Genomic DNA, 13,111 nt, shown 5'->3' with positions numbered 1-13,111 from the left:
ATGTACCCTTAAATCACATTTTATTTTAATTTAAAAAAAAAAAAAAAAACCCTTACTGCCCTCATATTTAGGGCCCTTTCTATGTTAGGGGGCCTTTTAGGCAAAGTCCTAAATGGCCTAGGCCTAGGCCGGCCCAATGTAGCGTAGACGTGGGTGTTGGGGTAGAAAAAGAGTGATGTTAAATCCATTTTGCACAAAGCGATAGACTGACACACGACATGATTAATGTTCATTGAAAGGGACAAAATACCTTGGAATGTCTTATGTGACTGAATGGACCGAATATGGTCCGCTTACGCCCGAATAAACGGGTCCATCATTTGCACGGGCCTCCTATGGACGGACCTGATGTGAACGGGCCGGATGTGGACGGAGTGAAGGATGGTGGGCTAGCTGTCCATGGGCCTGTTGAGCCCCTAATGGGGGATATTTTGACCCACTCTCATAAGGGCCCGAATAGAGTCCTTGCGCTAGTAAGACTCCGAAAATCTTATATATTTGGTGAATATCTTCCGTATAAGTAGGAGATTTGTTCATCACGTTTAGGATTCTACAAGGAGAGTCCTATAAGGAAAAGACTTCCACGCCAAGAAAGGGATGTCAACTTCAAGCCACTATAAAAGCCCCAATACCCTCACAAGCCAAGGTACGTATAATTAACCCTTCTCTAGCACTCTAGAGTTGTGAGAATATTTTCTGACTTAACCTTCGGAGGGTGTTTGGCCGGTACCACACCGGTGTCCTTCGATAGGTTTTCTCTTTTGTTTCGTGCAGGTTAATATACGAAGCGAAAGGAGCACCGTGCGACTCATTGGTGACTTTTCTTGATTCATCATTCATATTACAAATAATGTAGTTTAGCAATGATTCCTGGCTTTTCTCGGCTGTTCTTCATAGTTAAATCCATGGATCTGTAATTTGCTCCTTCGTGACCAGAATTTATAAATACTTGGTTTGATTGTATAGGTGGCTTTGGTATATGAGTCTTGACAATGTATGTATTTTTGGAGGTTGTTATTTTTTATGCCCATTTAGTAGTTGATTAGAGAAGGATGCTCATAGCAAAGGGAATTAAGCATACTTTTGATGCTTTACATCTCAACGTTAATCAGATATATCATCATAGTTGAAAAATATCAACATTAGGAGTTTAAGATTTGTTTGAGATTCACTTATTTTGCTGAAACTGAAAATTTTTTGTTGAAAGTACTGAAGATAAAGGTAAAAGTTAGCTGAAATAGTATAGTGGGATCCATAAATAGTATCAAAAAGTGTAGTGAGACACATGAATAGTAACAAAATAAGTTGAATAGTAAAATAAGTTGGCAAAAATAATTTTTGCCAAACGCATATTAAGAGATAGTATCTCATTAGACGATTTTATAAGACCTCTCTTTCACAATATGTGAGATCCACATGTGTTGTGAGAGAAATATCTTATAAAACTGTCTCATTAAATAATTTTCCGGAGTTTAGGACACTCCATTATTATGTTGGCAATTTGTAACATCTCTCTCACAAAACTAAGGATGACAACACTTAATAAGTGCTCCCTTGCTTTAATTTTGGAATATCAACACCCATTAGGGCATTATGAATGTGTATTAGTTAAATTTTGTCATTTTATATGCCTTTTTTTTTTTTTTTTTTTTGAATTGTCATACATTGAGACATTGGCTTGTCAAAATCATCACCCTCATCCTCAACTAAAGTCTACAAATGCCACCGTCCATTCCGTCCATGACTCACAATTTGCTTGGATGCTTTGTAGGGACATTTACACTTTAATTATGTCAATTAGTCAATGAATCATTCAATTATATAATCAAAACATTTTCCGCCCATTATAATTCATAAGCTTTTTAAAAATTAAACAGACTAACCTCAAACCAGTATAAAATCACCAAGCCAGAAACTGAGCACAAAACAAAACAAAAAAAACAAAAAACAAAAAACAAAACTGCCTCCTGCCCAACATGAATAATCATCGGAATTCAACGACAAGTGCCATTGGTTTTTGCCTCCTCCCATCCGAACTCATACAAAACATTTTGCTCTATCTAGTTTTACCCGAAATCATTCGATTAAAATTAGTCAGCAAATCCTTTTCTCACATTATCTCTGACCAAGATTTCATTAGAGCATGCAACATAAGATCAAGGTCTAGCACATGGCTCTTTGTGTACAAGAAGAGATGGCCTCGTGATTTGACACTTCATGGCTTTACTGATCAATCTCAGCGTTGGTTCCAAATTCCAATTGCCAATTCATTAAGACCCATAATTTCTCCCGGTGAAGATCTCTATTTTTTGACGGCATCTGGTAATTTTTTGCTTTTTGTCTCTAATACTAAGAAGGTAGTTATTTTCGTTAATTTGGTCACTCAGACCGTTAAAAAGATCCCTCCAAGTCCATTGGGTCCACGATGCACATCATCTTGGAGAAGATCCGGAATGAAATTAGTGGCTGGGCCACCTGGGTTGGATCGTTTCAGGTTTTTGTTTGTGGAGCTAGTGGAAAACCGGCCCATTTTGTTTGTGTATGACTCAGAAAGTCAGAAGTGGGTATCTATGGAAGCTAAAGAAAATGTTGCAAATTTGCCATGTCTTAGTGAAAGAGAGAGTGAGAATATTTATCTCAGTGTTATTAATGGAAGAAATGAAAGTGTTTTAATTGTAGTGAAGTCTCACGGTGATAGTACTACACCGTTTATTCTACGGCCACAATTTGGCGGTGGAGGTAACGGTGGTGGACAATTGACCGTCCGATTTAGGTGGGGGAATGTTATTGATCGATTACACGTGTACGGTGATGGTCACATGATGATTGTGACGTCCGATGGCGTAGGTAAAATGATGTTAACGGGCATAGAACTTTGGGGCTTAAGCTTAAATGGTAGGCATTGGCAATACATTTCAAAAGTTCCTAGTAAATTAATGGAGCAAATTAAGAAGCCTCATGGGGTTATGGTGGGTTGTTTAGAGAAAAGAGATGGGATAGTTAGGGCTGCTTTGATGTCAAATTTTGAAGGTTTATGGCACATCATATGGCTAACATATGATATACAGACAAGGCATTGGATTTGGGTCACATTGCCTGATTGCAAGATGATGGGCTCAAACATGGCTGGATTTGCCTTCTCCTCTGGCATTACCTTGTCATGATCCACAGTTCCACACCACTAAACACTATTGTACACATAGAGCAAATGCGGTGCCCCTAAATTGTATCCTATCCCTAAGTTTTGGTGAAATAAAACTTTTTTTTTTTTGGGTATGAGTCTTATCCCTTTGGTAACTAAGCAAATCCTGTTTGGGCCAAAAACCAAAATTTCAACTTTGAACTTTGCAGCTACGTTACAATGAGTGAGGTTATTATCTTGATCTTTAGTATAATCTAAAGGCCTTTTGCCTTCGTCTAACTTTGATTAAAAGTCCATATTGCTAGAATTATTTGGAAATCTATTACAAACAAATAGTAAAATAACTGGGGTTTTTAAATTCTATTCTCTCCAAATACTGGATTGAAGACTTGAAGTTCAACCAGTGGCACTGTCAGATGTGTTAGAGAATGGTATTTATCTTGGTTGTATCAAGATTTTGATTTAAACCCTGCCAGTATATATATATATATATATATTCCTTCCCTGAATAAGACTGCCAGTATTTTATTAGGCATCTAATACGCTAGATCTACATGCTTGGTTGTGAGTTGTGACTAAATATATTTTATACTCGTACTCGTGGATGTTGGAAATCACTGGGCTTTCAAAAGAGAAACAACTTAGCTGTTCCATAGGCCCATTCTCTGTGAAGCCGAAACCTAATTTGGAATTGGAAGTACTTATAACGTATTAACCAGCCTCGGGATTAAACTGTCACTCGACTTTACAAGTTCGATTAAAGATCTTTGGACCTACTGCCGACTCATGGATTGGGCAAAACTATCCACACCGTCCTGAGCGGAATACCAAGTCGGACAATTAAATATAAATTAACCAAACATCATTTTTGATGGTCAGCACTCAGTCCCACTCAATCTTCTAACTAGGGGTGTGCAAAAAACCGACGAACCGAATAAACCGGCCAAAACCGACCGAACCGTTGCCAAATTTTCGGTTCGGTTTTGGTTCGTTTTGGTTTCATTTTTTAAAAACCGAAATTTTCGGTTTCGGTTTCGGTGTTGGATTTTTTCACCCGAAACCGAACTGAACCGACCAAATATATATATATATATATATGTAACTCTGTTACATAATAGATCAATGGCTTAGTGGTATGCAACTCTATGGTTTGGCCGCTGATCCTGGGTTCGAGCCTTCGCGTGGGGGCGTATGCTTTTTTTGCTATTTAATTTTTTAAAACCCTAAAGATTGACATAAAGACGAAAATACCCCTCCCCTATTTATTCTTCCCTTTTCTTTTCTTCAGTTCAGCCGCCCCCTTCCCCAACTTCTTCTCTCAATTTTTTCTGTCTTTTAAAGAGTTCAGCCCTCAGTCCCTCCTCTTCTCTCACCACTCCACGCCTCCATATGCCGCCTCCACATGTCGGCCTTCCTGCACCAGCCTCCACATGCCCGTCTCCACACGCCGGGCTCCCTACGTCGACTAATCTTTTCATTCTCACAGTGTCACGGTGACCCTCCCTCTCTCTTTAATTTCTCCATAGATTCCTCTCTCTTTTTTAGAATTTGGGTTTGTTTAATATTGAACCAATGATATTTTTTCAATTTTTATGTGCAATAAAGTTAGGGCTTTGAAAAAACCCATGTGCTTGGTCAGTTGGTTGTTTATTTTTTCAATTTCTTCTCTTTTTATTTATTTATTTATTTATTTTTTATTTTTTTATATTCTGGGTTTGTTTAATATTGAATCAATGTTATTTTTCCAATTTTTATGTGCAAATAAAGTTAGGGTTTTGAAAAAACCCATGTGCTTGGTTGTTTAGTTTTGCAATTTCTTCTCTCTTTTTTATATTCTGATTTCTGGGTTTGTTTTTTTTTTTATTTTTTTATTTTTTTTTTATTTGCTTTCTTAGAAAATAAATGATAAGGAACCGAAACCGACCGAAAAACTGACTGAAATCGAAACAAACCGAAACTGACAGCTTTTCAACAATTTCGGTCAGTTTCGGTTGAGACTTTTAAAAACCGAAAATTTCGGTTTCAGTTGGTCGGATAAAAAAAAACCGACCGAACCGAACCGAACCGATTACAGCCCTACTTCTAACCCATCCCCATCTCCATCCCTCAATACTCAAACTACCCATAACTTGGCCACATCACCACTCAATCCCACTCAAACTTCTAACCCGACCCCATCTCCATCCCTCAATACTCACACTACCCATAACTTGGCCACATCATCACCCGGCCCTAATCCCTCACCTACCTAGAAACGTATTTCTAGGGGAACAAAGTTTCTCTCTAAACTAGTTTGGAGAGAAACCCTACAAACTCATCATATATCTTGATATTGAGTGTGAATTTTGAAAATCTAACCGTTAGATTGCATGTTCTTATTACATTTTTAATGCTTACAAAATTTCAATAATATCAAATATCAATTGCTATGTCATCAAATAAGTGTTATAATTTCAAGTTTTTGTGATCTAAAGTTGTATATAAAAAATAGGTTAATTGATCAAATAGTAAATAATATCAAATTTGAATGAAATTTGATACTTATGTTAAGACCATAAGGAACATGAAATTCAACAGTTAGATTTTCAAAATTCACACTAAAAAATGAAATATATGAGAAGTTTGAAGAGTTTCTCTCCAAACTAGTTTGGAGAGAAACTTTGTTCTTCTCAGGGCTGCCGTGGAACATGCATCTAAGGAAAGGGTAGTGAGTGGCATGAAAAGAACACTACATAGTACACAACTACAATATGAGTTACCCAAAAAAAGACACATGGTTTCCCAGGTTGATGGAGAAAACATTTAGATATTGGCGAAGGCTGGTGCCCAGCCTCGCCAGGAGCAATGAGTTTGATAGTTTGGAACTGTCGTAGGCTTGGGAACCTACGTACAGAAGATTAGCTTGTAGTTTGGTGTGGGCAAAAGATCCCTCTGTCGTGTTTTTAGCCGAGATATGGACAGGTAAAGCTAGGCTAGAACAGGTACAAAGATGAATCCAATTCAAGAATTTGTTTGAAGTTCCAAGGAAGAATAAAGCGAGGGGTTTGGCGATTTTTTGGAAGGAAGGTTTCCCCTTGGACATTGAGACTTTCTTTGTAAATCACATTGACACCACGATCAACAAAAATAAGGAGAATGAGGGGCGATTCACCGGATTCTATGGCGAACCCGAGACACACAAGAGACATGAATCATGGGCAAAGTTACGTTTACTAAAAAACCGTGGGTCATCTCCATGGTTATGTGCCAGCGACTTCAATGAGATCACATGCCAATCAGAAAAACAAGGAGGGTGTTCACGCCCACACAACCAAATGTAATCTTTCAGGGATATAGTGGATGAATACGGCTTCATGGATTTAAATTTTGTGGGCTTCCCTTTTACTTGGCATAAACATTACTTGAATTTCACTATGTGGGAGAGACTTGATTGGTCTCTAGCTACCAATGAGTGGTTCTTGATGTTTCCAGGTACAAAGGTTCACCACCTTGATGTTACAACATTTGATCATAAGGCCCTATGGATCTCTATGGAAGGTATGGACTGTAGCTTTCAAAAACCCTTTAGATTCGAACAAATGTGGATGATGGACAAAGGTTGCAGTGAGACAATAGAAACAGTGTGGAGTGCGAGAACTTCTGAATCGTGGGACTTAAAGGTGATAACAAAGATTGAAAAATGTGGGCAAGAGTTATCTCAATGGAGCAAGAATTGTTTTGGTAATGTCCGGAAACAGCTTGAAGTAAAACGTAAACAATTACAGAGGGCTGAACAGGCAGCTTTTTGAACTGGTTACTCGAGTAGAATGAAGTACTTGGAGAATGAGGTAAATTTGCTGATTGATAAAGAAGCTATTATGTGGAGGTAGTGGTCAACAACTTTATGGCTTTCTGATGGTGATAAAAATACCCGATTCTTCCACACTAAAGCATCCCAGCGGAGCCGAAGGAACTATATCACAAAATTATATGATGCAAATGGGAGATGGTGCTCTCGACAAGATCAAATAAGTGATACTATTGTTAACTTCTACAAAGCACTTTTCTCTACGGAGGAGCCCAGCAACTTTGATTAAGTAATTGATACAATCCCACATGTGGTGACAAATGAAATGAATGTGAAACTTGAGGCAGATTTCACCCTTGAGGAAGTAGAGGTAGCCTTGAAACAAATGGCACCCTTGAAAGCACTCGGCCTAGACGGGATGCCTCCATTGTTCTACCAAAGCTATTGGTCCTTGGTTGGCTCCAACATCTCAACTACTATCTTGCACTACCTTAACTTGGGTATTTTATCTCAGACTCTTTGTCATTCTTTTATTACATTGATTCCTAAGGTAAAAGATCCAAAATATGTAACGAAATTTAGACCTATTAGCTTGAGCAATGTTTTGTATAGAATTTTTGCTAAAGTTCTAACCAACCGTTTGCAAGATATAATGCCTCAGCTCATTTCAAATCATCAAAGTGCCTTTATGTTAGGTAGGTTGATCTCGGACAACATCTTGGTGGCCTTTGAAACTTTGCATTATATGCGAAATCACAATAAGGGAAAATTGGGTTTTATGGCCTTGAAACTTGACATGACTAAGGCATATGACAGGGTCGAGTGGTCATACATGGAGAAAGTTTTGATAAAAATGGGCTTTCAAAATAGATGGGTGCACCTCATGATGGCATGCATCACCACCGCCTTATACTCAGTGTTAATTAATGGGTAACCCCATAGGCACATCACTCCTACAAGGGGTTAAGACAAGGGGATCCTCTCTCACCTTACCTCTTCCTCATGTGCACTGAGGGCCTTCATGGATTAATTAACAAGGTGGCCACAGATGGTACTATTCGTGGAGTTTCCCTTTGTTGTAATGGGCCTAAAGTAACACACCTCCTATTTGCAGATGATAGCTTAATCTTCTGCGGGGCTAAAGAAGAGGAATGTCAAACTTTGCTTGAGGCATTGGCCAAATATGAGCGCGCTTCGGGGCAGCAAATTAATAGAGCTAAAACTACTCTATTTTTTAGCAAATCCACTTTCGAAGAGGAGCAAGGGGTGATTAAGGACATGCTTGGTGTCAATGTAGTTCGACAATATGAGAAGTACTTAGGCCTTCCCTCTCTTATTGGCAGGAAAAAAAAGGAGAGTTTTACACATATCAAACAACAAGTGTGTAAGAAGATTCAAGTTTGGGAAGCTAAATTGCTTAGCCAAGCAGGGAGAGAAATTTTAATAAAGGTTGTGACATAGGCTTTCCCTACCTACACCATGGCTTGTTTCAAACTGCCTATTTTACTTTGTAATGAGATTGAAAGCTTGATTCGCAGGTTCTTTTGGGAACAATGAGGGGATAATCACAAAATTCATTGGGTGAAGTGGCTAGATTTATGCAAGCCAAAAACTCAAGGAGGCATGGGGTTTAAAGATCTCTCCCTTTTCAATGATGCACTTTTGGCTAAGCAAGCATTGAGACTTCTTCATGACACAAATTCCTTGTTCTATAGAGTTTTTAAAGCTAAATTTTTTCCTAATACATCCGTGATGGAAGCCAAAGTACCAGCCAATGCTTTGTATGCTTGGAAGAGCCTTATGAAGGGGCGTGATGTGGTCAAGTGTGGTGCAAGGTGGAGAATAGGCTCGGGCAGATCAATATACATTTGGGGGGACAATTGGTTGCCCTTCAAAGCAGCACCCAAAGTTGTCTCACCAAGAGTGGAGGGGAGTGGCTTAACCATGGTTAGTGATTTGATTGATCCGGTGTATAAACTATGGAAAGAGGATGCTACTAACAGAACTTTTTTTGCTTTTAAGGCGACCATCATAAAAAATATGCCACTCTGTAGGTCCATTCAAGATGATGTCCTGCTATGGCCCTTCAATCTGGATGGGGTGTATATAGTCAAATCTGGATATAGTCAACCAGACCCATTTGAAGTGGAAGTTTTGAAGCTGTTGTGGAATAGGATTTGGGGTCTCCATGTTCCCAATAAAATTAAACACCTCGCATGGAAGGCATGTAAAAATGCTCTGCCCACTAAATTGAATCTGGTCCGCCGTAAAATCATCACGGATGGCTGCTGTGATGTGTGCAAAACACAGCAGGAAGATGTTGTCCATGCCTTATTCCTATGCCTCAACCTGCAGCCCCTATGGAGTTCAATGTTGAAGCGGAATCATGGCACGCATAGGGCGTGCACCTCTTTTATTGACATATTTGATTGTATTTTTGCAGGTAATAAGGATTCGAACTTGTTTGTGGCTGTGATTTGGATGCTGTGGACTAGGCGAAATAACTTATGTTTTGGTAAGCTAGCATTACCTCTCAATAAGGTAATTGAGTTTGCCCGGGACCGATTGACTGAAGCTGCCACGAGTACCTCTCTGTTTTCGTACTCTACAACAGGGGCACATAGCCACATTTTGAATTCCGATGGAGCCACCATTACTGAAGACTCTGCCACAACTTCCGCTCTGCCTTCGCCCCTTGCACATCGTACACTAGATACGTGGACTGCACCAGGGGCACACAGCTATAAGTTGAATTTTGATGGAGCAACCTTTGCCGAGGACGGTATTGCTGGAATAGGAGTGGTGATTTGCAATGAAGCTAGACTGATCATGGTCTCACTCTACCAATGGATTCCTCTGCCCACATCAGTCATTGAGGTAGATGCCCTTGCAACAAGGAAAGCTATGGAGTTTGCTTTGGAGCTTGGTTTTGGCAATGTGACACTTGAAGGAGACTTTGAAGTACTTGTGAAGACCCTAAAGAATGGTGGACACACACTTGCGCACTACGGCAACTTGGCAGTAGATATCCTATTCCTTACTTCCCAGCTCTCCAAGGTTCAGTTTTCTTTTGTAAGGAGACAATGTAATAGGTTAGGACACTCATTAGCTAGACGTGCATCCATTATTCAACAAATGTCCGTCTGGATGGAAGAAGTACCACTAGACCTTATGCCTGTATTCTTGGCTGACTTACACAGCCTTCCTTAATGAAAAGTTTCAGTTTTGGATTCTCAAAAAAAAAAAAAAAAACCTTAATTTTACTACACTTTCTAGAGAACCAAACAAAAAAGGGGGTAAAAAAATTGAAAGAAGTAATACAGTATTCACTAAATCAAATAATTAATCATAGAAATTACCCAAATCTTAAACATAAAAGCTTCAAAATTTTTTGTGTTGATAGTGATTTCCACAGTTTGAAGGACTCAAATGAAAGAAGAAAAGATCATTAATGCTTTTTTTTTTTTTTTGGATAATGAGAAGAGAACATTAATCTATTTCAATTGTTGGAGGCTCTCAAATATTGTTGAGAGCTATTTTGTGAACCATGACCGAGGAATGCTATGTCAATGAGTTAAACCCCTAAAATTGAGGGTTTTACCATTTGAAATTCTCACTTTATTATTTAAGGTCATATAATCAAGAAGGAAAATATTATTTAAATAGAATTTAAGCTTACATGGTCTTTCACAAAAGATAAATAAAAAATGAAAATTATATGATCTTTTCTCCTAGTTTATAACCTAAAGAAGAAATTTCACTAGTTTAACTCTTAGCATTCGTTTGGGATGAACTGAAAAATTCAGCTTATTTACATTTTTAGTTTATTTTTGCTACTATTTATAGGTTCTACTACACTTTTTGATACTATTCATGAGTCACACTGTATTATTTAGCTTATTTTTTAACTTATTAAAAAAGTTATCAGCTTTAACTAAATAAGTTGTTCTCAAATGAAAACTAGTTACATTCTAAAAACAGCAAAAAAGCTATATGAAAAAACATTACCTTGGAATCTTATATCTAAAGTTGTAGGTTAAGTTATGAGATAATAAGATGTTAGACACTTATCTCCCCTAACCCTATTGTCTGTCTTCTAGCAATTAGTGGCCAATTCAATCACAGAAATTATCCATGCCGTGTTAAGCATAAAAAAAAAAAAAAAAAAAAAAAAAAAAAAAAAAAAAAAAAAAAAAAAAAAAAAAAAAAAAAAAATAAAACAAAAAAAAAAAAAAATCTAAAAGAAGGAAGGCTCCGTGAATTTGGTTGTGAGATTGCTACGAATTAAATTGCTTAGAACTTCCATGAATATTGAAAAGGAAAGGGCCATTTTGGTGGACCGGCACATAAATATCCTTGTCAGAACAAAAATTGTACTGATTTGAATGCCATAACTACAAAACAACCTGCAGCTGAAAGCTTTATTATACTACTTTCTTTTTTTTATTTTTTGGGTAAATTTCACTAAACCTCTTGAAGTTTGGACTAATACAAAAATGACCAACTTGATTTTTAAAAGACAAATTTGTCCTTGACTAGCTAAACCCTTCTCATCTTCAGATCCAAACACTTCTCCTCTCTCTCTCTCTCTCTCTCTCTGTCAGACCTCTAGCTCTCTCACCCACACCCACGGCGGCTTTCTCTCTCTCTCACCCACACCCACAGTAGCTCNAAAAAAAAAAAAAAAAAAAAAAAAAAAAAAAAAAAAAAAAAAAAAAAAAAAAAAACTTTATTGATTCAAACGCTGTACCTGCGAATTGGATTAAAAAAAATTATTTTCTTATTGTTTAATAATATAATAAAGTCCTTCTGAGCGATGAATCGTGATTGTCTAGCTATACAGAATCCCTGGGAAATGAAGGGATAGGTGAAATAGGAGGGGGAAGTGCCCGTCTCATTGAACTTGTCCGCTCAAAATTCGGCTTCAGAGAGTGGGGAACCTGTTCTATCCTAATGCCGAGGTTCCGTTCAATTCAATGGTGGACTTCTAAATTCTTGCAACTGAAAAAAAGCATGGCTTTTAGACCCAAATCGTTCAAAGAACCGGTAAAAAGAGGCGTTCAAGGTTTTTAAGGTTGGGTTGAGGCCTGATCAAGGTCGAATTGTGATAATGTCATAATTAAATGATTAATTAATTAAAATAAAATAATTATATTATATTTGTAAATATTAGCAAGATTGACTAAAAATACCTAAATATTTTGAAATAAACTTTCAAATAAATTTTCATAATATTATAAAGTTAATAGAAAATAGTACAACATAAATAAACATGCAAATAAACTTGTATAATTATCCTTCAAGTTTAAATCATATTGATTAAATTGAAAAAATCACTTTTAATTAATATATTAAATTTCCATGCAAATAAGAATTATTATTAAATCACAAGTAAATTTATCAAAGAAAACAAATTTAGTAATATTTAATAAATTAAAAGAGAGATAACATAATATGTTGAGAAATTATAAATCATGTAAGTATAAAATAAATATAATAAAATATATATTATAATTAAACACAAGGAGGGCAAGCGGTCTGATGGTTATAATATTGGTTTTTGTTCTTAACTGAGTGTTCAAGGGGTTCTCCGGTTTCATGACTTGTTCATAGGCTGGTTCACGGTTAACCCGGTCGCCAGGGTTTGAAAACCATGGAAAAAAGAAGGGAAATTCACCGCTTGCCAATAGAAACTTTAATTCCCGGTCAAAGTGTTGATTGACACTTTGATTCCACGCTCCTATTTTGAAGGTTCTCCAATTGTCTTCCATGGAAGTCATGGTTGCAATAAGATTAGGCATGAGATTGTTTTAGGCCAAATTCCTTGGTTGCAACTTGCAAGTAAATCTTGAGAGAGAAAGGAATAATGAGAGTTACGTATCAACTAGTGGGTGGTGGTGACATAAAATTAAAGCATGCCTTTAATAAACCCATTTGGATGAGTTGGGTTTATCATGAATTAAATAATGGAAACCCAACTCAACCGATCTTACCGTATTGTTTTTCTTCCTTAGTCCTTACAACTTGTTGACTGAACTCTCTTTCGAAGCCGACCGCTTAGAATTAGGTCGGTCCATCAGGTGGGTTTTCTTGAGCAACCCTACTACTACCTGTGGCTGTGGCCCTCAAAAATAAGATACAAGTCATACCTAATTAATAAACACGTACAAGATAACAAACAT

The 13,111-nt window shown here is 37.3% G+C and overlaps 1 protein-coding gene across 1 annotated transcript; it reads left to right on the top strand.

Moving 5' to 3' along the window:
• The first annotated feature begins 1,888 nt into the window (after window positions 1-1,888).
• Window positions 1,889-3,273, top strand: LOC112025099 (uncharacterized). The gene has a single exon (XM_024057761.2). The coding sequence runs from the start codon at window positions 1,977-1,979 to the stop codon at window positions 3,162-3,164; it is 1,188 nt and encodes a 395-aa protein (XP_023913529.2). The 5' UTR covers window positions 1,889-1,976; the 3' UTR covers window positions 3,165-3,273.
• The last annotated feature ends 9,838 nt before the right edge of the window (window positions 3,274-13,111 follow it).

Source organism: Quercus suber, unplaced genomic scaffold (assembly GCF_002906115.3).
Source record: "Quercus suber isolate HL8 unplaced genomic scaffold, Cork oak 2.0 scaffold_217, whole genome shotgun sequence".
In the NCBI taxonomy this organism is placed as follows: Eukaryota; Viridiplantae; Streptophyta; class Magnoliopsida; order Fagales; family Fagaceae; genus Quercus; species Quercus suber.
This window is presented reverse-complemented; position numbering and strand designations above follow the sequence as displayed.

Excerpts from the sequence above, each read along its gene's own strand:
- LOC112025099 (XM_024057761.2), top strand. The coding sequence starts at position 1,977 with ATGAATAATCATCGGAATTCAACGACAAGTGCCATTGGTTTTTGCCTC.